Source organism: Cloeon dipterum, chromosome 2, assembly GCF_949628265.1.
Source record: "Cloeon dipterum chromosome 2, ieCloDipt1.1, whole genome shotgun sequence".
NCBI lineage: Eukaryota > Metazoa > Arthropoda > Insecta > Ephemeroptera > Baetidae > Cloeon > Cloeon dipterum.
In genome coordinates this window covers 31,546,433-31,572,359 of record NC_088787.1, presented here as the reverse complement: position 1 = coordinate 31,572,359, position 25,927 = coordinate 31,546,433, and the positions used below count along the sequence as shown (strand labels likewise).

At 37.9% G+C, this 25,927-nt stretch overlaps 1 protein-coding gene and 1 long non-coding RNA gene across 2 annotated transcripts in view; both read right to left on the bottom strand.

The window, feature by feature from the left end:
- Window positions 1–284: 284 nt before the first annotated feature.
- On the bottom strand, window positions 285–18,725 carry CCHa2 (CCHamide-2). The gene is made up of 3 exons (XM_065480087.1): window positions 18,636–18,725; window positions 2,305–2,531; window positions 285–1,949 (listed from the first exon to the last, which is right to left on the bottom strand). Exons 1-3 carry the CDS (start codon window positions 18,709–18,711, stop codon window positions 1,887–1,889), a joined length of 366 nt encoding a protein of 121 aa, XP_065336159.1. The 5' UTR covers window positions 18,712–18,725; the 3' UTR covers window positions 285–1,886.
- Window positions 18,726–23,214: 4,489 nt separating this feature from the next.
- LOC135936244 (uncharacterized) overlaps window positions 23,215–25,927 on the bottom strand; it is a 60,747-nt gene continuing 58,034 nt past the window's right edge. The window contains exons 2-3 of the long non-coding RNA XR_010574298.1: window positions 25,295–25,400; window positions 23,215–25,207 (exon numbers count right to left, since the gene is read on the bottom strand). This is a non-coding gene — a long non-coding RNA (uncharacterized LOC135936244). The remainder of the gene's footprint in view (window positions 25,208–25,294; window positions 25,401–25,927) is intronic.

The window sequence follows — 25,927 nt, the reverse complement described above, 5'->3', positions numbered from 1 at the left end:
TCTTTCATATGTTAGAATTAATTTTAAATTTTTTTTGTATTTCTCTCTCTTTTTTTTAATTTACTTACCAGATGTCCCTGAGGCTGTTTTTCTACAGTTTTCAAAAGTTGTACTTAATTATCTTTTTCTATTTATTCCTTGTATATTATTAGATTAATTATTTGAGTGCAAAAAAGCTTTGAACTTATTATGCAACCTGAGCTACTGAGTCATCCCTTGAATTTATAAGTCAAAAGTTAAGAGAATAATTAAGGTATGAAGAAATCAATAAAACTTCAGATTGATTCACATCCACAATGAAGTTTAATATGATAAAGAATGACCAACCTCGATTTTATTTTGCGCTATTTAACATTATTATCCTGGACTATTTCAACATATTACACTATCATCATAATCACTATTTATTTATGTACGTTTATATCACGGGGTGTTTCTAAGGCTCTAAAAGAAGTGGCTACACTATTCCTCGACCAAACGCAACAAAAACGAAATCTCGTTCGGGAGCCGCGCACAGCGAGCAAAACAACGTCGGAATTTTGATCTGTAACCCCACTTATCATCATCATTTTCTTGGAAATTAAACCAGCTTTCCAGTAGTGTGCTTAACAAATTTTGTTGGCCTCAAACTTTCCAAATAATAGCGATCTCCGCGCAGAAAAATGTTAGATAAAAGGAATTTTTCAAATATCGTTATTATTGCAACGATTAAACTCGACCTCCCCTGACGAACTGGAAGGTTTAGGGGTGCCGACCCTCCACCCCTAAGTTGCTATACTTCGTCAACCCCAGCGATAAAAGTAAAAAAGCGGCGGAGGGCAAGCACCCCTTCAGCTCGTCAGGGGTGATCGCGTAGGTTTTGCAATTCTGATGGTTAATAGAACCCGAGACTTGGAGTTGAAAAAATATCGATATTTGAAAAAACTATTTTCAAAATTTTTTAATCACATCACTGGAAAGCTCGTTTAATTTTCCCAAACCAGCTCGTTGGCTCGCATTGCAAAAGTGGTTAGTTTAGTGACTCGAAATGCTCAAATTGCTCGACAGGCTGGGAGGCGCACCGGCGCCGACTCGCTACTTGCTGGTTTGCACCTTTCCAGCATGCGTGATTTGGCTTCACGGGACGAATGTCTAGATAGCGTTTCAATGCAGTCCTCGGTGCGGAGGCAAGTGGCCCTTGAGTGGGCCCTGCGCGCCCATGTTATCCGTTCGCGGTGTTATTGGCACCCGGGTTTCAGCATTCGTGCCAGTGCAGTGCGCGCCCTTCCCGGTCCTCGGACAGGGATAAAAAGAGCAAAAAAAATCACTGGAAAGCTCGTTTAATTTCCCAGAGCAGAAAATGATATTCATGGCATGTGGGATTACAGATCAAATTCCGACGTCGTTTTGCTCGCTGTGTGCGCGGCTCCTGAACGAGAACGGAATGTCGTTTTTGTTGCGTTTGGTCGAGGAAGAGCGTAGCTTTTGAATGCTACTAAATTCATGCAATTTCCGACGCCCAGCCGACCAATAATAAAGGATTTGACACCTTTGGCTCATTGGCCGAGTCTCCGTTGCTGATGTCACAGGCGGCACGCGTGGAAGGGAGAATAAAGTGCGACCCCTTTTAGAGCCTTACCCCGTGACGTTTATATATATCCAAGCAATACTTTGAATTTCAAATTTTGTGTGTGTATGTGTCGAACTACGAAACGATGAAAGGAATTTCGCATAGAGAGTGAAGGTAAACTCAATCCAAAGTCCCAGCCTTCATGGAAGCGATGTTTTGATTTTTCACTATAGGGGTTGATGAGAACGAACGGCAGACGCGTGGCCCGGATGGAAATCATGAGATGAGGTGTTGGGGTCACTCAAATAGAGTCGGTATGGTTTCTAGCGAGGGTTGATTATTTCTTGCGACGCTCCAGCACCGGAAGGCCGTCGGCTGACCGGGCTGCCACTGATTCAAACTGAAAAGAAAAATCTATTAGAAATTGAACAATTTCACGCAGTGCGAGGGACAGTAATTTTTATGCACGCATTATTGTGCAATATCGGCAGGAGAAAAAGCAATTTCCTACGCAAGACATGAGAGCAAAAGCCATTTCCACTGCACTGCTCTCCTTTGAACGGCGCAATTTCCTCGCAATGAATTTAGAACTCGGATTCCAGATTTGCCACTCCCAACGAAAGAGTAGTTTTCATGGATGCAGATCAAATATTAAAAAACATCCCTTGAAATTAATGTTTTAATTTTTGTCAAAACAAAAATTTAGATTGTTTAATTTTTCTTAACCAAGAGATTTTAATGCAAAAATTGTTTACCCATTGTCTGAGAGCAGGGGGCAACCTGTCGATGGCGATCAGAGGCTGCGCCCTTCGGAGGGTGGGCTCGCCGCGAGGTGGAAGTAAAGGTTGGAAGGAGTCAGGTCCAGCCGGATAGACGAACGTCTCGAGAGCGGGCAGCTCTGGCGGCATCTGCTCTCCGCCGCCGCCGTCTGAGCGCTTTCCGTGCCCGCCGAAGCATGAGTGACCAAAGGCAGAACAGCCTCCTGCAATCACAGAGATAAAAAATAAATTAATACAGAGGAATTTTAATTTATGAGTTGATTCTGATACATAAAATCGTGAAGGAAAAAAACAATTTGCAATAATCAAATTAGGATTGAGATAAACAATTAAATTTCAGATTTTGCTAATTAAATATCTCAAAAATTACACGGTTTTTATGTCAGTGATTTTCGCTTAATTTCAATTCTCCTTATCGCGAATATCCAATGGTGTGCGAATTATGAGCTTAAGTTCCCTATTTACTTGGCGAATTAAAAGTGGATCGATACAGGGCGACAGTTGACATATATTTGAATTGATCGATGCAATAAGCAGTTGATCGATAAACAATTTGTTCCACAATTTGCAATATTAAAAAAGGACCTTGCACACAGAGCACAAATTCAACTGTTTCAAATTTTCTCATAAATTTCCAGCGCTTGACCACATTTTCTTGGCAGATTTCGATTCCTCTTGTCGAGATCTGTCCAACGTTGTCCAAATGAAAATTTTTGGGGAAACTCTTTGTTTTGAAATAAAATCAAAATCATATTTCAAAAGTAGGGTGACAGTCCTTACCATTTGAAGAGTATGTGCTGACTTTTTTTTATTTTTAAAAAATATTTGAGGAAAAATGTATTAATCAGAATTTTTCAGTACTAATCAACTTTTTAATCTAAAAATTACTAGATACGAACTGGCCTTGAAAATTTTGAATGAAAATATAGCATCCAGCAGCACTTCAAATAAATGAGTGAAAATTTCAGTTTTCGGAGTTTTCGCAAAAATATATGTGTGGGAAGAAGGACAATGAAATAATAAACTCGTGCTGTAAAGTGCGCGCAAACAAAAACGACTATTTTTGGTTTTCATGGAGATGCGCACCGCACACACTCCATACAAAAAAGAAAGGCGAGTCATGCCGGGCCGGTTGCATACACGGATTAAAGGCAGGCGTTCTCCCCCCCCCCTCTCATATAAGAAACTTTTTGCTATCGCTAGCTTCAATTTTTGCTGTCAGCACCATTCTCTGTGGGCACAAAACGTAGCACAATCGATTGCAAACGTTTGCTTTTCTAAAAGCACACGCGTCTAATTGAAATGTCGGCTAATTGAACACAGAACACGCCGCGTTTCATTTATCAGACACAGATAAACAACTCGCGCGACGAGCGTTTGAATTTTTCACTGAGCAACAACAATAAAAGGCTGTGGGCGTTTGGCGTTTATTGCCAATGTGTTCTCTGCGTTATTTACTAATTCACTCACCGAAACGCTTCCTGTGCTGTGCGCTCTTCTGGTTCGCAAAATAATTAAAGGATTTATTAGTATCAATTCCCACGGAACTTACGAGGGCCAGCCAAACGCGGAAAGGTTAACAGCTCCAAAGGGGCCAAAGCTGAGCTCTTTTTCCTTGTACCGATAGAAATGCTTTCAAGGGCCTAACCTTGACAGAGGAGCCTCCTTTTTTCAATTTATTCAGGATATATGGAATATTAATGCTAATTTCACAGTTTGTGAATTTCAAACGATCGACTGTATTTTTGTTATTCAATGAGCACGAATTATGCAATCTTTATAAAGCCTAATAATACTCTTGAAACCATCTAAAACCACCTTAAAGTGATTAAAAATCCGTCCAACTTGTTCAGTTTGGCATCAACTTTGTCTTTTTACACGTTTTTTCATTAAAAATTAGGTATATTGACTATTTCACCATGGCAGCGATGAATTCCAGCAATCTTTTTTCCAATAATTGCTGTTCATTTTCTCCTTTGAGCCATGACCTAAGTCTAGACAATATTTTAGACCAATTGAAGGCGCAGAACCATATATTTGGCCAACTGTTGGCTTCATCCGAATTTGCACAGAAAAAAGTTTCATTTTTGCCAATATTGTGAGCACCAAATCTCGGGTTCTAAGAGCAAGAATTGCAAAAACTAGTAGTCGATCATCCCCATCCCCAAAACCCATCGGCTCTCTAGGGGAGGTGGAGTCGAGTCCAAAGAAGTTCAGTTTTTGTAATTCTGATGGTTTAAACCCGACATTTGGCGTTGACAATGTTGGTAAAAAATGTATAGTTTTTTGGTAATAAAGATTGAATACGAATATTCAAATTGAATTTTAAAGTTTTAGTTTAGCTCTTTATTCTCACAATTTGTCAAAGTACATTCATGTTATCACAGGTCAGTTTACAAATAGGAAAAAAGCATGTGAGAAAGGGCGACACTTCTGGGAAACAAGTTTCTAAGACTTTGTCCAGGAGGACATAGCCGAAGTGAGCCCAAAGTTTACCCTAACAATTATTCCAGTCCGTAACTAGTAAATAATGCTAGATTAAAGCTTAGGACTTGAGGTCCATATAAACATCCAAAGAGTGATCGCATTTGAGGGAAAAAATTGCATTCCCTGGTAAATAAAATCAGCAGGTCCGTTTTAATTGTTCTGTCCGCCTTTTAACTATGAGTTAACTATGAATTTTGATTATTTTTACTTTTAAAATAGAATCCCTTGAGGCTGCTTTTAATCCGCCGGCACTGCACGCCCCTTTTAGCTTTCAGCATAATTTATGTATTGCGCTGGGATTTATTACACTCCTCGGATGCTCTTTCCGACTGACTGACAGCAGGATATGTAATACATCGCTTTCCAATCTCTGGAGTTATTTTCATATCTATTCCGATCCAATCGCAAGTTCCGCCGCGCGAGAGCAAATGATGTAAAATATTAATTATTTTTTATGAAGGCGGCGTTTCAGCCGACGTATCTGATTTAGTGCAAACCGTGCTGAAAAATTCATCGCGCGCAAAGTGTGCCCCGACGTCAAGTGGGGCAAAGGACGGTGTTTTTTTTTTTAATGTTTCAACAAGCCAAGGCGTGCTCTTGTCTCTGATGGACAGACAAGGTACACCCGCCCGCGTTTCCAGCAGATGACCTTTTCTCTTTCTCTTTTGCTCTCATCGTCGCGAATTCTTGCGTTATAATTGCACGCTGCCAGCTTGCCAGGCAAAAAGTGGCAGGGCGGTGCAGGTTTGACAAGGAAAATAAAAATTATTACAAAAATAAATGCGTTAATTAGATCGAAATTTGGCCAAATTAAAATCTCTGCGATGAGAAAATGATAAATGACAAATTTTCGTCTAATTTCAAGATGGTAGAAAGGGAAATTTAATCTTTCCTCGGTTTTTCTTGAAACAATAATAAATATTTTTTTCAAGGAAACTCACAATTAATTTTTAAGGACCTCAAGAAAGTTTGTATTTAAAAATGTTTGCTCCAAGTTTGACTTTATAAATTCATCAACCACGCACAAGCATTTATAAACTGTTGCAAATAATAATAAGCACAGCCTCGAGTCAATTTTGAACTCCCCATATAGCTTGATTTTATTTTGCGTGTGTGCTGAATAATATTTAAGGTTTGCGCGTCCAAAAATATTATTTCGCCGACGAGCCCTTTGTTTGCGTTTCCCAATTTAGCCCTGCGGCTCTCTTTTGCACGCCGCGATTACATTCAGCGACGACGCGGAGGTAAATAATAATTCTCTGCTGTGATGAGGCAGAACGGCAGCCGCGAATTCTAATTGCAAAAGCGCGTGCGAGAAATTGTATATATATTTGCAACCTCATTATTTGATTAAAAAGGCTTTACTCTTCTACCTGGTGTGCGGAAAATTTGTTCGTTCAGCCAGAAAAGAGTAAATTGCACGGCTGACCACCCAGTGAGCGCCGTGAAAATGGAAACACGTCCCACAAGCTAAACATTTGCTTTTGAACCTCAGCATCCTCTTGCCCTGAGGCGAGTCGAAATGAAAAAATTTCATATTGCACATATATGCAGACCGCAAAAAAGAGAAGCGAGATCGATCCAGAATGTCCGTGGTCGTCCACACTCGCTCTGACTCCAGTTGCACACCAGGATTTTCTTTAAATGGAGCTTTAAAACTGCACAATGTCATTTTTTTAATTTTATAAATTCAAATTTTACTTTGGGAACCTTTTACCATTCGCATTGTTTTCAAAGGGATGAAATGAAGTCCAGAAATGAGTTTCTCGTGGTGAAAAACATATAAAACGACACCAAGAACACTCAGTTGAAACACCAAGTTAATCTATTCAAAATTTCCACCCCCAGGGGGCAGGGGTAGGTCTCACCCCCGACCACGACACTATTTTCATTCAAATTTGTGTTAAATCCGCTAAAAAATTGCCAAATAAAAATTCTCGATTTTTCAGGGCTCAAAAAACACGTTTTTTCTAATTTAACACAGATTTTCTCAAAAAAGACACTACAAATTTTAATCCATGTTTTCTCACGGGAGAAAATTTTAGTTAAAGTTTTCGAAACGTAAGAAGAGGAGCCTCCTTGCTCCTTGCTCGATTCTCGAGAGAAAATCTTGTTGGACTATCCGCAAGAGGTGAAAGGGGGGCTAATTACGCCTAACCACTTTTCACCCTCGTTGCCGACGACGCTCGAGTGACTCTCGCCTCTCGGATGCGCCGATTGTCGCGCGTAGGTGCACGCGCGCAGGGATGACCGCAGCAATTTGCCTTGATTGGCGGCTTCAACTCGATTACCCTCCGATTTCAAGCAGGTTTTTTACCTTTGGCAGAAGATTAGGAAAATAGGCCGAATAGAGTGCGTTTAAAAAAATACACTGGCTTCTTCCAGACAATAGATGTTTTTTTTAATATTTTGCTATAGATCAAGAAAAATTAATGAAAATTTGCAGGTCAATATCACAGAAGGGAACAGATATTTCCTAAATTGATAAAAATAAAAATCGTCCCATTTCTGGACACAACAATTACTCATTTTAAGGCCATCGAAAAATTAAAATATGTAGTCATATTTTAAATAATTTTTATCGGTTTTATCGGACTAATTTATGTTGTATCTTTTGCTCGACTTCGTGCAAATATTTTGTTCTCCAGCCCGTGACATTTTGCGAGAAATTACAAAATAACGAGTTTTCCTAATTAAACCTTTGGAACAATTATAGAAAAAAGCGTTCAATATTTGTTCGGAAAAACCAGTGCCCTAGGGGAGACTGAATCATCCACACGATGATCGCCCGCATAAATTGCGCGCTAATTGCGATTGGAAACTCATTCGCGTAAAAATACTCCCCCGCGCGCGTTTTGCCAAAAGTGTCGTTTTGCTCACTCTGCCGGACATTTCAATCAAAAGCCACCGCATGTATCTCGTATCTGCAACAATAATTAGGCATGGCCTTTTACGCGAGCGATCGCAAATAGAAATTGTCGGCGGGGCTTTTCGAGTCACGAGGCGCGGTGGCGGTTTTGGACCGCCCGTCGTGACTCGTGACATGCAAAGCAGAGCGAGAGACTTGATTATTTGCACGCGATTATTGTTTCCATCTCTGCACTCGCTGGTAATTGCGAACAAACATCAAGTGGCTCTGCGTGTTTGCACAAACTTGACGAGACCGTGGTCTATTTCTGCTGTTTTACGCTTTCATCTGTTTGCTCAGCGAGGGATTTCGACATATTGCAGATTGCATTTCAGTTTTTCGCTCCCGCTTTCCTGGTTTGCATTTGTTTTTCAGGAAAAGCCATTTCGTGAATAGTTAATCAAAGATACGAGCTAAGCACTTTTTTCTGCAGTGAACGCCGCTGAATCAATTTTTTTATAAGTGGAAAAGAAAAATGCCTGCACTTAATGTTCATAAATGTGTAAGCAGGCCACGAAAAAAGCTCTAATGAGATCAGGCAAATTTGAACGGTCAGCTAATTTTTCCGATCTCTGTTATCTTTTGGATCAGCATGCACTTAACAGTTTTACATTTTTTAGACCACACTTAAACGCATCGAAGTGAGTACAATGTTGGTGTAATATAAGAAGAGGTTAGTGCTTGGTACCTTTAAATAAAAATATTTTAAGTATTTTTTAAAGGTTTTAAGTTAATTATAAATCTAAATTATAACGCCATTCCTTAACTCTAAATTAATTTTTTAAATTGCAAAGTAAAAAAAAACATCATTTAAAAATGTTCCCAAGCATTTTTTGTTGTTTAGTAAGTTTAAAGGTGCATAATAAAGGACAACTAAAATAAAATTGGAAACTAAATTTTATAATATTACCTATTGTAAAATACATATAGTTTGCATTTTAATCAGTCTGAAAAAAAGAAATAGGTTCTTTGTTATTTCCGGGAAAAAAAATGAAAACACTTATCGTCAGTTATTGTTAAACCATTTTTTGAAAAATAATATGTAAAAAACACAGATTAATTTGCATATAATGTTTTAATAACCCTAATCGAGCATTATGTGTTGATGTGCATGGTGCTTCTTTTAATAAATAACAATACATTTGCCACGCGCTGGAATTATTCAGACTACACACAGTTTCATGTATCAAATTTCTGATGAGTGAGGCTATTCATTACCTTACAAGCCGGAAAAGTGCACGCGCGGCAGTTGATTAAACGCAGCCAATCGCGGGTTTTGCGGCTGAACGAGGGCATTTTGCGGCTTAGCCTCCGAACCGCAAATCTCAAATCATTTTGATAATGTTCTGCCTACTCTCATTCCGTTCGGAACACACGCAGCTATTTGCGAAAGTACAGGGGCAAATCACAAAGGTATACATATATATAAATAATTAATGGCTAATGGCCGCCAGCATTATCCTTTTGCGCGGTAGTTAAGTGAGCACGGGTGGATGCATATTCCGAAACGATTTACATCTCGTGTATCCAGCGAGTGCATCATCAAGTACGGAAAAGCGGCACAACTCAATGGCAGCTCGAATCAATCAAATCAAATTATACGCGCTCAACGATTTAAAGAGAGCGTGTGGATCACGAATTGCCCAAAACTGGCTAAAAATAGGTACGATTTGGTTTAAATGATATTAATAAACGTTTCTATTTATTTATATTGACTTATAAATAGGGTAGTTAATTTAAGTTGATCATCATCTTTTTTTCTGAGCCAAATCTAAATTGTTCCATTTTTGCCAATATTGTCAGCCCCAAATCTCGGGTTATAAGAATCAGAAATGCAAAAACTGCACACCGTTCGACTCGTCTCAACATTCCCTAGATAGCCAAATGGTTTTGAGGGTGATCAACCCTCATCCCCCTCTCACCCTGTGCATTGAAGTATCGATAAAAATCGCGTCGTTAGCACTTTCACAAACATACTCACTTAAATTAATAAAAACCTACCCCGAACTACCCCATTTTACCCTTTGTAGAGAAAGAGAGAAAAGGTAAAACCTAAAACACATGGGCTGTCTAAGGGAGCACATGAATTGTTATAGAATTACATAGATTTGAACGTCAAATAAAGTTATTATTATAATCACATTATTTTTTCTAAATTATGCATCCCTTGCTTAATTTTTTTATTAGTTTTTTTTTGCATTGCATACCTCTATTGTTTAAATTATTATCTATGCCCGGCATTGCTGCTGCGCACATACAGCCACAGGAGCACCGGCCTGTAACTCCACTAAAAGTAAGCCGGACTTGCATTAAACTTCATAAAATAAATATTATTTTTTGTTTAAAATATTTTTCTTTCTTCAGATCAGATTCCCCGGGGGTCGACTCCAAAGGCGAGAGTTATTAAAAAACCCGACTAAATTGCTCTGGAAAACAGTCCAAAAATAGTTGACTTTTTACAGAAACGCAAAAAGAGCGGGTTATTTGACTTAAGAGTTAAAGCTCTTCTATCGCAAAATACCAACACCAGTTTTTTATTGTAACTCGTGTGAAAACACCGGGCATATATATATAGGTTAACGATATGCGCAGTTTAGAACAGAATTTAACTTTCAATTCACGCTAAAAACGTTTGACTCCCAGTGGTCTTTAAAGCAGAAACGCTTTCAAAAATCCACAAAGTGTTGCCATTTGAGCCCATTAAAAATTCTGTCTCTTAATCACATTTTTAACATTTGAAAAGCTGTGGGCGCATTGCGTCAGTGTCCGGCGAAATAGCGCCCGCCGCGAGGGGAGGGATTACGCAAAAGTCGCAAAATCGACACTGCAGCCGCGGCAAGAAGAAGTTTTCTAATTACAAAGTTAACAAAAGTGACAAACAAACGCGGCGAGCCGGAAAAATCAAAAACACGACGAGAGAGAAAGAGAAATAATTATTACGAGAACGCCGCGCGAGTGCAATTACAAATTAATGGCTCATAAAGGGTGGCGGCGCCGCAATAATGCTTTCGATCGAGTGAGTGCCGATCAAATCTGAATGTTGTGAGCGAGCGAGTGACGTGTGTGTCGAATTTGCACTTTGCTTGGCGCCAATTTAAATGAACGGTGACGCGCGTAGGCGAGAAAGCAAGTTACCTCGTTCGCGCATGAAGACAATCAAAACTTCGCCCACAATTGAATGAAATCCGACTTAACTTGATTTCCAAAAGATATAAGCTCACTAACTAACACGAAATTGCTAGTTTGGAGACGTGGATTTGCAATATAGTTTCGATTTTCTTGCTGGATATGAAACACATTGCCAAAATTTAATTCATTACGTAGAGATAAAATCTTTAAGTCCTTCAAATGGATCGATACAGGACAAGCATTGAAAATTATTTGGATTGTTAGATGTAATAAGCAGTTGATCGATAAACAATTTGCGATATTCAAAAAAGGACCTTGCTACAGTAACAATTCCAATTTTTCAAACTTTATCCAAAATTTACAACACTTATGTTGACCACTATTTCTTGGCAGATTTCGATTTCTCTCGTCGAGATCTATTCAAAAATGTATGACACCTTTTGGGGAAACTCTTCGTTGAGAAATTAAATAGGATTTAGAATAAGGAGACAGTCCTGGCCATTTGAAAAGCATGCTAACTTTGCAGCCACTTTTCTCAAAAATTTACTCTGTAATTAACTTAAGTAAATTTTAGCTTCAACAATACTAAGGGATGAGTTCATACATTCGCAACAAGCATTTTCCGGGATTTAGCGGGATTCCTCTTTAAAAGCATGCCATTTCTGGAATTGCGACAAACTCATCAAGCAATTCTCCAAGTGATAAACCTTTGAAAAATGATGTGCCGTCTTTCCACTCTTCTTGGTGTTACAGTCGAGCAACAAAAGTACTCATACTTTATCACTTTAAAAATCCAGATAAACTTCAACAAATTGATATTTTTGTTAAAATTTTTAGAGAATTAATAAAGATAACTTCACACCTTCATCCAGAAGTCATTCGCTTGATTTTTATAATAACTATCTGAATTTCTGTAATAATTTTTTCCCTTTTTTTGCTGGCACCGTTCAAAAGAATCATTCGAGAAAATTAAAGATAGAGAATTAACACCACAATCATTCTCCCCTTTCGGGAATCCCGGCTGTTTGAATTGTCGCGCACTCAAGAAAAGGAGCACGACACGTGTATAGTGCGTTGCGAAACATCAAGTTTCTTGGTCTGAAATCTGCTCTCTCCGAAATGTTTGCACTACACTCTGCAGTTAGTGTTTTTTCCGAGAAGAGAAAGAAGCCGGCTAATGGAAAATGGAAAAAAGGAAGGCGGGGGTGCGAAGACTGACAGCACCGCTCGTTTTCGCCGTGACCGCGCCTTTGAAATATGAAAAATGGCCACTAAAAGACCGAATTTAACACACATCAACTGCACGCACGCAAAATTCAACCCCCGATATATTTCTGACAATTTTTAAAAGATTATGTCAAAATCAGAACAAATGAAATGTTTAAAATGTGATAAAACGGTGAAATATAATTATGCCACAAAAAAGCAGCTGCAAGTATTTAATTCCAATTTCTTTAGGAAATTCACGTATACTTAGGGCCGTGAAGATTCTATTTTTATTAAACAAAGAAACTATAAATTAAAAATAAATGTATTCCAAAACAATCGGCAACATTAGAAAAAACGATTAACACTGAAAATCCTAAAATAGCTTTCATTTTCAAGAAGGTTATGCAATTGAAATGTTGCTTATTTTCAGAAAATATCCTGATATTTTTATTTAAACTTAGTTTAGATGAATTTTCACAAGAAAATGTAGAACTATTTATAAAAATGCTACAGTTAATTTTTGTGGACAGTTGAATTATTTCTAATTTCATTTTTAGCGAAAATCACGGGTCGTAGGTTGACGGTTTCGGTGGTGTTAAGATAATCTGAAGTAATTAAAACCATCGATCAGTCTTAACTCAAAGAAACATTGTCAAAACTTTCATTTTTACGGGTTTTACGGAACATTTTGGGCGAATAACTCATATCAAAAGTTAAGGTGTGCTTTAAACTCCTCTCGTCAAGCCCGATCGAATGAACACCAACTCTGAGGTCACCGATCGAGGTCAAAGGTCATCAAGGCTCATTTTCCAAAAATTTTGGGTGTTTTTTACCAACCCCATAATTTTAAAAATCCGAAATGTCATTCAAAATTAATCTCAGGGTACGTGTGACCTTGTGTAAAAATTCGAGGTGGTTTTTGGTTTCATTTTCAAAAAATTAAATTTGAATCTCGAAAACTCAAATTTTGCAAATGTTGCGATCGCCAAATCTCGGGTTCAGAAGATCAGAAATGCAAAACTTGCCCACCGTTCGACTTGGCTTGACTTCCCCTAGCGATCTGTATAGTTTTTGGGATGCTCGCCCCTCAACCCTAAACCCCTATCGGCCATAATTTCATTGTTATTATTTTTTTATTATTCAACCGCACTAATGAACTGTTTTTCCTCTCTTCGCAAGGTGGTAGAGTCTCACAACGCAACCCGTCGGATGTATTTTTAGTCGAGACCCTTTTCAACGTCGTTTGCCTTGCCTTTTTGACAAAATTGCGGTGGTGTATTCTCCAAGGTGAGAGCATAAACAAGCAGTGAACTTCAAACACTGCGATATATTTCCATTGAGGTGGAGCGCTGAGCCCACACGAGAATCGACGAAGAAGAAGTTTCCGTTTAGTTCTAATTGTTGACCTTTGGATCAGCAGAGGACAACTTTCTAACTTGGCAAAGGGCTGTGAGCTATTTTCATCAATCACTTCACTATATATCGCTTTTGATTGGAATTGAATAACGACGCCTGTCGGAGTATCAATTTGTGCTAATTGGTGGTTTCGGGCGCGGAAGAACTCATGCCGGTGGGTTTGATTAGGAAAGGTGTATGTAGAAAGACCGCAAATCGGAATTCCGATCCGACTCCCTACGCGCTTTGTGAACTTCTCAATGGCAAATGTTTGCATCAGGAGACACCCATATAGCACACGTATTGTGTGCCGCTCGTTCCATTTGCCGCAGCTCGTGTATTTATTCACGCTCGCTTGCTCGCACGTTTCCAATCGCGCATTTATATCGCACGCACGGTCGCAAAGTGGTGGCGGGAAAAGCAGAAAAGACCGCGCCGAATTAATATTCTCGGCCGGCCCCTCGCTCCACCGGATCGCCTCATTTTATCTGAACGGAATTTGCCCAAAATTGGTCATGTGCAAAAATAATATATTTTGATGAGAGTTTAGTTCTTCTGCTGACAACCATCAGTGCTTTTTTCCACTCGAAAGAGTAAATAATCAATTTGCACGTGTCAACCGTTGGAAGGAAAAGTGTGACGGATTAAAAAAATCAGATAGGGGGTGAAATTATGGCCCGTGGGGGTGAGCACCCCGAAAATTATACAGCTCGCCAGGGGAAGTCAAGCCAAGTCGAACGGTGTGCAGTTTTTTAATTTCTGACCATTAGAACCCGAGATTTGGCGATCGCAACATTTGCAAAAATTTTAAAATTTGGGTTTTTCAAAATTTTAAACGACGCAAAATACCACCTAGAAATTTTTACACAAGTTCACACGTACCCTGAGACAACTTTTAAGGGGCGTTTCGGATTTTTAAAGTATGGCACTGATTTTCAAAATCCTAAAAAAACAAATGTTGGAAAATTACCTTTGACCTTGACCGATGACCTCAAATTTGGTGTGCATTCGATCGGACATGACGAGAGGAGTTCAGCGCACACCTTATTACTTTTAAATTTAGTTATTGTATTCTCAAAATTTAGTAAAAATATCCCGCAAAGCCCTCAGAAATGAAAGTCTTCGTCAGATTATCTTGACACTCCCGAAACCATCTTACGACCCGTGATTTACACTCTACTTGTTTATTTTTTAATTTGAAAATAATCGACTTTTCCACAGAAAACATAAAAAATGTGCGCAATTTTAATTCATCACAAAATTGCGAAGTAAGCGTTCCCGCTGGATTGCCTTCCGCCCTTCTGAAACGGGAGACAGTCCTGCTCTTTCAGTTTCAGACGCGAAAATACAAAATAAAAAGTGCGAGCGCGCGAGGAGGGGCTGCTCAATTGAGATTTATAGCGGGCAGGGGGCAGGTTGAGTCGATTGTTGAAATTGGCGTGGGATTTTCGGGCACAAAAGCGCTGCCGCTTTTTGTTTCGCCCTGCCGGTGTGCTGCCGCTGTCATTTTGCAATTTATGAAATGAGACTCAATTCAACAAATGGTGCCTGCCACCTGTTTGGCCTGCTTCTCTGTCTTTCAAACCTTGCAGCTTTTTCCCTCGCTCGTATAATATACTCTTTTTTGCTCGGATCTATCGCATGCTCTCGGGCGCTCGAGCATGGCTTGGGAAAACTCGGAAACGTATATGGGCATGAAAAAAGCATTGTATGCGCGTGCTGGCAGGTAAAAGGTGATAAAAAATTCCCACTCTTCATCTGTGGCGCTTCCATTAGGACGTATGGGCAATATTAACGATGTGCTGCATTTACAAAAGGGTATTGTTTTAATCTGTGATGATGCGCGCTTATCTACAATTTAACATCATGAATGCTGTGGTTACAGACTAAAAATATAGTGTGTGTTTTTATGAGTCTTTTAATGCCAATTGCTAATAGTTGTCGGGAATTAGGGGGATTTTTGCAAATCTCGAGTCGCTGTTAGAAATTTTGAAGTATCGAGAATTTATGAGTTGAAAGTTTAAATTCACTAATTGGCACGTAATTTCTTGAATCAAAAGTATCTCAAAATGTGCAGCCTCAGATTCTTTCTTGAAATAGCGTAAAATTTAGCCTCTAGTGTGCTGAACAAATGGTGAAAATATATCGGCGGGGCTCTTTAATTCAAGTTGCAAGTTCACACTGTCTCTTTATTGTAAAATTGCGATTTAAATCACAGTTTAGGGACTTTTACCTCAAAATTCACCAACTATTGAATAGATCGCGACGGGAGAATAATCGAAATCAAGCGAAAAAATCATTTAATTTTTCGACAAATTTGGCAAAATTTGAAATTTAACTGTTTCTTTGTTCCTGACTTCATTGTAGAGGTAAATTGTCCCTAAATTTCACAAAACAAAAGCTCAACGAACCACTTCTTGCTATTGCCAACAATGCAAAATTTCCGTAATTGTTGGCTTTACTTTAAAATTGAACATTTTGCGCAAAATTTGATTTTTTTCGACAGAGTCGAATTATTTAATCACACATAGACTCCAGTTTTTTCATCTACGGAATGTTTGTTAACAATAATAGACATATATGAATATAAATTTATTCCTATGGAGCTAATATTTTCCAGGAGATCAAATTCTATAATCTAATTAAAAATAATTGGTTAGGTTAATTTTTCCATTTTGTCCATATATTTGTTTTAATTTTAGTTGAAATTGTACTGATTCAAAAAGTTCGTAGTAAAGATTTTGGCCAAACTTGTTGATTTGAAGACTTCTTTTAATTATCAAATTAGTTATTTTAAACTGTAAAAATTGTCATGTCTTCCCAGTTATCAAAATTTGGTCCATTACAGGTCCAAAACTTTTAAAACTGCAATTTATGTTACAGTTTGGCATTGATTTAGAGCATTTATTGATAGAAAATGACCGCTGAAATTTGAAAGTTGTTATTTGCTAAATTAAAATCGTGTTTGGTTTATTGATTTGAGTCTATTTCTTAACTAAAGCGCACGTCAGTTATTTTCAGCTTTATATTAATTGTGCAATCTCAATCAATCCTCAAGATCGACATAAGCGTCCTTGCTAAAGTGGGATAGAAATAATATAATGCAATTTACAAATGTGATTCGTCTTGTTTTCGTCGCTTTGTTTTAAAATTAGGATAGACGAGATGATTAATTATAGTTGAAATGTCGACACTCGGGGTTAGTTGTTCCAAATTGTAATTAAAACGGACTTTATCCTCGTTTAATATTTCCCTCTGACAAGTTTCAGCGGTAAAGTTTTATTTGGTGGTCTGTCCAAATATTAAATAATTAAAAACAAAACTTTTCGGATTGAAATACCAAAGGAAGAAGTTTTTAACGCAACGAGACTAACTTAAAATCCGAAATTTTTCGTTTTGAATGTTGTATTAATATTATTATCAAATGATTAAAATTAATTGATGACGAAAGTTAAGATATTTGGGCTAATTTAAGCTTTTTTCTGCTCTAATAATTGGTTTTAATTTCCGGGCTTACATTCCGTACCAAAAAAATGTACTTCGAACTTCGAACTATCCGCACAAATTGGTTTCTAGCGCGTAGGCTCAGTTATCAGGTAAAATTATGACGAAACTTCAAAGTGCTCAGTTAGAGTTTGACCGCAATTATGTTTAACGATTTCAATCCAGAACGTGGTTTCCGAACGCTCAGTGGCAATCAAAATAAGGAAAATAGCATACCGCTTTTACGCCAAGCACAATTTGCCTGGTGAACAAACAAAAGCTGTATGCAAATTTTAGCAACACACACTTCTCTCGCCTGACGCGTTCATTAATCGAGCGAAATGTGTCGCATTTGTCCTTTTAAGGAGCTCTCCGGTTTGATTAAAATTTTGCGGAGAGCCAATTGATTTGAATAATATCGCGCGCGGGCAGAGTGAGTGTGTGTCGCGCTAATCAAATCACGCGCTTAGTAGCTGCACACTCATTCCCCGGCCGTCAGAGCTGTTTAACTGTCGAAATATTTGATGCGTTTTACGCACTACTTTGCCACCAGAGAATTTATTCAATCCAAAATGTGAATTTGCTGTTTGCAACAGGCGCGATTAACGTCACTTTTCCAATCGCTGGTCATTTGATTCAAAATCATTTTGAAAACAATTTTTTTTTTAAAATGTTGAATTCGAGTGCAAAAATTTAGGCAAATTCTAATTTTTAACAAGTTCTGGAGGAATATTCCTCTCCCAATTTCCCAGAAAATATTTAATTGTCCAAAATGAAGCTTGAGTTAATGCAACCCATCTTAGAAAAAATTAAAACTCTGCTTCTATTTGGAAAATTGTCATAATTTTGGTAGCAAAAAAACGATATTATTTTGCATGAATTTCCGGTAGTAAAAACCCTAATCTGGAAAAATGCCCTAATTGCTGGAGAAGAGCTGTGAGAGGATTGCAAATTAAGGCATATTATGATACTGTTCAGTTTCTCATTTTTCCCCACAAACTCTCTAATCTGTAGACAATATAGAACAAGCAGATCAGGAATGACGATCTCAAAGCATTAAAATTCGCTGCACGTGCTCTATGCAGAAGTAGAAACAAAAAAAGTTGTTCATACTTCGCTCTCGTATTTCTGATTATGTAACTTACAATAACGTGTCTAGAGGGTATTATTTACCCTACACCTACTCCGTCTCTAGTTACGCTTCATTGAATTCTCATCACATTATAGAAATATAAATCGTATGAGTGTGATTGTTGAATGCGCCTAGAAATAGCTTTACAATTTTCTACGAAATAGACTTATTCTCGATGCGTTTCTTTGGCACAGCAGCAGTCACCCTCCAAAATGCAAAACAAAAAATGATGCGTGGTATTTTTGTCCTGTTTCTGACGCAAATTGATAATACAATAGTCAATATTCGAATAGAAAGCGTCATGACTCATGACAAACGCTGGCAGACCTTTTTTTAAAATTAAAAAGGGTCGAAAGCAGATTGGATCGGTTTTTCATGCAACAGTTGAGAGCAAACTGAAAAAAATACCATTCACTAAAGAACCAATAATTTTTTTTTTATATATATTTTTTTAGTTCGTTTTTAACTCTCAATCGGAGGAAATATAATTTACATCAGGTAATGCCTTTTTCGGTGCATAAAGGTGCAATTTTTCAAATTGGAGAGGCAAAAATGTTCACTTACTTTTGGCAGTGGCCAAGGCGGCCACGGCCGCCAGCACCAGGAGAACGCGTGCGGCTAGACTGCTGGTGGAAGCCATCGGAGCAAGTGAGACCGCACGGCCGCCGGCGCTGCCTTAAAAGCCGCCTCCACCGCCCCCGAGCGCATGTCTCCACCGCCCCCGACGCACGCACGCCTCCTCACGCTCACTCATTCGTGATGAGCCGAGATCGCTGCTCTCAACCAACCTAATTGGGCATTTTGGAATGATCTGTTCCTTTGTCTACTATTGTTCTTGGTCAAAATATTTTGGCCGTTTCGGGAGAAGCATTATCTTCGGTTATATTTGGGAAAACACTCATCACAACCGTCAAGTGTGTTCAGTTTTTCCTCGGATAAAGCTTAGATTTTTTTAACAATTGAAATCTTGCCTTTTTTAAAATTAAAAAGCCAGACATTTTTATAATTTGCGGTAAATTAATAAATTAAACACTCACAAACACTTGAAAAATTGCTCGCACAGGGATGGGAATTTTGATGCGTCACAGTCCTCTAAACTTGGTAGCAGGCGGTCGTTCCAGGGCTTGCATACCCTGTATAAAAAGGGGCTTCGGCCGCAAAAGCGGTTCTCGCCGGGGGCAGCTGGAGGCGGGGATGAGCTGTGTTGTCCCCTCGCATCCAAGTAATAATGCCTATAGTTTCATATTGTATTAAAGGTGTAATAATTGCTAATTTATCTAATTCCCATTTATGAACTAAACTTCTACAACTTTAATATCCATATTTTGGAAAAAATGCATTCAAAATGCGCAAAATTTCGGAAACCAGCTAAAACAGTTTCTATGCGATGTAATTGGTTTGCCGAAAAAATGCGGGTTTTGCGATCCCTGTGTTCGTGTGGGTTTGCTATATAAGCATAAAATTTTAATTATTATGTTTGTTTATTCTCACCATATATAAATGTACATACATGTTAAAAAACAGTTTGCCAACAAATAAAAAAAGCAATATTTAATCCAAATTAAGAAAGTTAAGTTAGAGCCGAGAGAGGTGGTAACCACGGTAATAAAAGTTAAAAGTGCTTAAAAAAATTTTAAACATTGGTGGTTAGTGATTTCAAATTACTAGGCTAATTAACAAGTCTCAGATTTTTTTGTTTGGTTGTATTTTGAAAAAAATCGACTGCAAAATCTGTGTGTTTCGGTTTTTAATAAATATTTGCACTTCCAAATCTCAGCTTCCAGTTTTCAGATTTTCAAAACCCGCACAATGCTAGACTCGTCTCAACCTCCCCTAGATAGCCTGAGAAGTCTAAGGGTGCCAACCGTTCAACCCCCCTTTGTACCCTAAAAAACGTTTGTTTGCACCGTACATGAAGTTTATCCCCCTGGAACTCCTTCATTGCAACATGGAACGTGAAAATGATAGTCGAGCAAGATGCAGTTTCCGTAAATATTGCGGCTCTTGTAGACTGTGATTTTTGTTAGCTGTCGCACCTGTTATTGATTATGCTTATCTCCAAAAAAACACTTACTCAGCTTTTAATCATCAGATTTACAAACATTGCACAGGATCTCCCACAGATTTCGAAAACAATCAAAATATGTCAACCCATTTTCAACCCCATGAAGGTTACAGTTTATGGGGTGCAAAAAGGGGGTTGAAGGGTAGGCCCCCTCAGCCTTCTTCAGCTATCTAGGAAAGGAAAATAATATTCTAATGCTGTGCAGTTTTCGAAAATCTGATCGGTACAAGCTGAGATTTGAGCGTGAAAACATTTTTTTTTAAATCCTAAAAATTTTGTAGTTTTTATTTTTTTAATAAAAATTAGATCAAAACTCTCCAGATTTCCCAATTTTGACTTATCCAGCCCACAAGATGGCAATCTCAAAATTAAAAAATATTTTATTATTGTCAAATTTGAGTTCTATAACGAAAAATCGATTTCAGTGACCTTGACCTTTGGCCTACCACTTTGAGGTCGACAGGAATGTTGTCCTATTGATGAGACGAGCTCAACGGTGTCAAATTTTACGACCAACTTGAACCTATTTACAGAAAACTTTTAAATTCCAAAAATCGAAATTTAAGTGCCCGTAAAACCCGCAAATATGGAAAATTCAAGGATTTCTCAACGGCGATTTCGGTGAAATAGAGAATAGTGTGAGCAAAATAATTTTAATAAATTAATTCCCCTGCCAGAACTTTCCTGGAAATAATTTATTAAGACCGAGTATTTTAAATTTTACAATTGAACGAAACAATTGTACAGAATAAATAAAACTACTTTCTCTGTGTGCAAAAAGTTAACTGCGTATTTAGAAGTAAACCACTGGAAACGCCATTGAATTTCTCGCACAGCTTTCAACTGTCCCCTTGGGTCGGTGTGCGACTCGAATTCTCGCCGGCTTTAAAATGTGCTGTGCAGTGGTGGCTCAGTCCAATCACAAAAGGTCCAGGCAAAGTGGCCCTTCAGCGCGACTCCTGTTGCTCTCTTGGCGAGTGTCACAATGCCCATCAGCAACGTTGACCTGCCGAAAAAAAACTAAGAATTTCCCACCAGTGATTCCGTTTCAATCCCCCTGCTACAGTTTTTAGCAGAGTAAAAAATCCTCAGGGATTCAAAATATTTAAAATTTACAAAAACTCATACTCAAAAAATTATCTTGTTTCAAAAGTGAATTAAACAAAAAAGATATAAAATAAAATCCAGCGTTGTAAAAAGTTATTAATTTGTCAAGGGGGTAAACGTACCATTTTGGGAGTGGAGGGTAATCAACCCTCTTATAAACCCTTCAGCTGGTCAGAGGAGGTTAAGACGAGTCTAATGGTGGGTGGTTTTTGAAATTCTGACAGTTTGGACCCATATTCCGAATTTCAAATATTTGCAAAAGACATAAAGTCGAACAAATCGTGTTTTTCGAGTTTTGATAGCTCGAAAACAGGAAAAGAACTCAAATCAGAAATGCTCACGCATGTCGTAGGACAACTTTAATGCACACAAAAAATTCAAAATCCGAGCATATTTACGAAATTAAAAATTGAAACAAAAATTAACAGTGACCTTTGACCTTGACCTAAAAGGACATTAAATTTTGTGTTAGTTTAATCGGGCTCGGTGAGAGGAATCCAAAGCACACTATGTTTTTTGAAATCGCACCACGGGGAGATGAGTTACTGAGGTTTTTAAAACAACATTTTCCCGTAAAACCCGTAAAAATGAACAATTTGTCGAAATATATTTTTATGGCGCAAACCTATTAAAAAAACAAAATTTCTGGTGTACATTTCGTTTAGTTTGCTTGACCTCATGCCAATTTCATGAACTCAAAATGTAGAAAATAAATCTTTAACCTTTCAGCAAATCAAAATTAATTAATTTCCCCCCAGCATAAAGCGCCAGAAAATAAAATTTTATGTTTGTTCCGGCGAGCGTATTCATTCTCATCTGGTCGGAAATAATGTCTATTTTGTAATTTATGAGCGCGAGCTCAAATTTCCCGTGCTGTCTCTCTGTGTTATTGGCACACTCCAGTCGAGTGGGCAGACGAACAACAAACTTTCCTACCAAATAAAGCGAAAGAGGAAGACAAAAGTGTGTGAGCGGCTGCTTTGTCGATTGCAAATGCCACCGAGTGAACGCGTGCGGCGGCGTGCCGTAAATCCAGTCGGCTTTTTCTTGCCAAATTTGAATTCTAGAGCTGCTCGGGTATTACCTACTACGCACACTGGGCACATAAATAAAAACTTATATCCGCGTTCTAACGTCTCCCGATATACTGACACACATGTATTTTTAGGATAAATAAGTCGCTGTGACAGTTTTCGTTAAATAGGCGGTGTCTGAACAAACTTCAATTTATTAGCAGAATTGTTTCTTAATCTTGAAACCTCTGTTGAACAAATTGTTAGAAAATTTGTAACTGCCTTAATCGAATGATATGCCATTTTCATACTTTCAAAAGAGTTCGGAACATTCCCCATTTTCTCTCTGGGAAAATCAAATATACAGAAATATTATTTTTTAAGTTTGAATCAACATTTCAAACAGCTTTCCCGATAAATTGGGCAGGGGAAAATATGAAAAATGGCTCCCAGAATTTGAAAAGATTTTTGCTAAATAATAAAGCCAAACTCGTACCCCTGATGTAATTCTTCATTATACTTAAGGCCGAAAATATTTTCAGACTCTTGTTCGGAGGAAACTAGACGGTTTTTGAGACGTAATCAACACGTTTTCGGCTTCAATTTTATATTTTACCGATGTTCTCTCCTAAACGTTATTATTAATGTTATTTCCTTGACGAGCAGGGAGGCTCCAAAGGTACAAAAAATTAACGATTTAAAAAATACATTGTTGAGCTTACAGTGGATCATTTACCCTTTACTGGCAGGGACTTGAGTCAAAAGTTATAATAAGAACAATCTTTATTTTTGTCTTTTGGCATGTAAATAACTTAACAAAATAAATGTATCAAATCAAATACATATATCCAATTGCAAAACACAAACACATACATAGTTACATTTGCACAAGAAGAAAAACAGTAGTTGCTACAACTAGTTGTTGTTTATTGTTCATGACTCATTACATTTCCCCTAGTAACCACTCAATGCTGATTCAAAATTGAATCAAGGCTGACATTCAAGGGCGTCAAATCTGATTCAAGGTTGACGTCAAGATTGATTCAATATCTGGAATGGTCCTTTTTTTCTTTGATCCAGACTTGAATCAATCTTGAATTTCAAAGTCAGCCAAAAATTCCCCTTGCGGGTATTTCACTTTTTTCGCATTGTTTTTCGGTTAATCACGTTTTTAACTTAAGTTTGTTTTCCTTGACGTCAAGACCAAATCAACAAAGAATCAAGGCTGAATTTCAAAATTAAATCCATTGGTTCTATTCTTTCAAAATTCAATAAATATTTTATTCATTTCAAAACATAACATACATTTTAACTATAAATACACAGTTTTCTTTTTCATTGACCAGTTTTATTAACCGTTAGTGTTCGAAGCCGCCTATTGATGGCGAAACCAGAGACTTAAATATTAGTTTTTAGGCACTTCCGCTGCAATTTCAGACTCAATCTAGCTACCGTGCGTTCTTAATTAAATAAATGCTTTCTTTTGACGCGCTCAAAACGAAAATCGGTTAAGCCAATCGCCGTAGAAACGTGAAAAACTATTTTTTGAAATAAAAAAATGTTTTCTAACGTTCCTACGACGAACGGCTAGACTGATTTTAGTTTTCAGCACATCAAAAGTGAGCATAATTAATTAAGAATGCACGGTAGCTAGATTGAGTCTGAAATCGCAACGGATGTGCCTTAAAAATTAAAGTTTTAAGAAAGTCTATGGTTGCGCCATCCGTTGACGGCTTCGAACACCGGGTTTATACAACTAGTCAATTGAGATCTGCCAATTAAATTGAAGTATATAGCTACAATACTTTATATCACACCAAGTAAGCGTAATTAGCTTGAAAATGTTCCCTACAATTTTAACAGTTGCGAAAGTCTCATACAAATAGTTTTTAAGCTGTAAATAAATGGCACCAACAGTTAATTTTCATTTGAAAACACTTATTAGAATTATTCCTGCTATCATATGCATCCTGCTATTTAGATTTCTTTGGATGTATGCTGAAAGAAAATTCAGCCCAGCCAATCGCCGCAAACAGAATTGCCGGGAATGACTTTTTCATGGCAAAATATGTTTCTCGCGATGCTGTGTTGATTGGCTGGACTTATTTTGAGTTTCAACACTTACAAATAATTCATTTTACGAGCAGAATGCATAAGCAGCAGGATTGAGAACTTTATATCAGAAGTACACGGTTTTAGACAGTGGCGCGATCCGTTTACAGCTTCAAACACTTAATCTTTCGCAATTGGTTAATTCTTTAACAATAATTCACAGTAAAACAAAATTAAAAACACAATGATGAGATGTAATCATGAATATAATGAAATCTGAATGGCTCTAGCGTGGGAAACTAAGTCTGGATTATTTCATCTTGTAGTGATAATTAAAATATTTATGAAATATAAAAAGATTTTATGTTCATGTACAGTGAAGCAGCTGTTTCGGCTACCCAAATCAATATGGTAATGCGTATATTTGAATGTGTTTTAGAGGTGAAGTATACATGTTGAGAAGGAAGGCTGAAACTGCTGCTGTACAGTGTACGAGAAAACACTTCTTTCCTCACAGCATAGCTATTTGATTTACCTTATAAATTTCTTCAATTTGAACTGAACAATTTTACAAAATTGGGAAGCGAAAATTCACCATTTGCGGATGCCCTTGGTGTTCAAAGCCACCAGAGAGAGGATTGCTCCAGCATGTTTTTTTAAATGCTTTAATTATGCTTTGACTTGAGACTCAAGTCCTACTACTGTGCAATGTCCAACTGGCTGCTTAGAACACCAAGGGCTTACATAAATGGTGAACGTTCTTTTTCTTTTGCTCTTCCTGGCCTCGCTTCTGCATTCTTGTTCGGAAGACGAGCAGACCGCGCAGAAACATCTGTATTGGCTTCGGCTGCAACTCGTAGTGTCGTGCAGTGCCCTTGTGTCTCAGCATGCACTTGGTACTGTGGAGATAAAACATTTTAACCATCTAAATTATATTTCAATCTTAAAATTGCAAAATTATTACAATTTTACTGTGAAACACTTACCCATGACGTGCTGTCCTGCTTGTTAAATCTGGCCAAGTAGTAGATCTAGCTGCCCGGTGAACGTCCCTTGTTAAATTATTTATCTCTAGTTGTAGTTACATCAGACCTGTTAAAAAATTAATTAAAATTCAATTAAGCAGTTTTGTGATATTGGAGGTCGATTGGACGCGATTTTACAGCGTTGAAATTTTTAGGTGGCAGTCATATTATTTGCTTAAAGTGCTTGTTCTAAAAGATGGTGAAATTCCAAATTTGAAGCTCGGGAATGGGGGCGTTCCCTATTTTTTCGGTATCTAAAAAATACCCGAAAAACGAATTGTGTTAATGAATTCTAAACTGCAACTCTTGACTGCGTTAAGTTATCACCTTGAAATTTTCACTGCCCAACCTAGTTTTTGATCCTGAACAACTTTTGCATTCACAAAAAATTCGCAGGTGGAAGGTCAAGGTCACCTTTTGCGACCTTTTTTTGAAAATTCAAAATTAAGGGATGATAGCCCCTTCGATTTTTTTGGGGTTCAGGGCTGAAAAGTAGCCCGTGAAATTCTGCACAAGCACACCAAGTTTCATAGGTGCAATCGCGATAGTTTTGCTGCAATTCGAATTTGAAGTTTGAAAACCTGCTCGATGCCG

Bases quoted from the DNA above. Each gene is read 5' to 3' on its own strand.
- CCHa2 (XM_065480087.1), bottom strand. From the start codon at position 18,711: ATGGCTTCCACCAGCAGTCTAGCCGCACGCGTTCTCCTGGTGCTGGCG. The intron at 2,532-18,635 runs GTAAGTGAACAT...CTGTGATTGCAG, and splicing joins CGCCTTGGCCACTGCCAAAA to GAGGCTGTTCTGCCTTTGGT. The intron at 1,950-2,304 runs GTAAACAATTTT...TTTTCTTTTCAG, and splicing joins CCCCTGCTCTCAGACAATGG to TTTGAATCAGTGGCAGCCCG.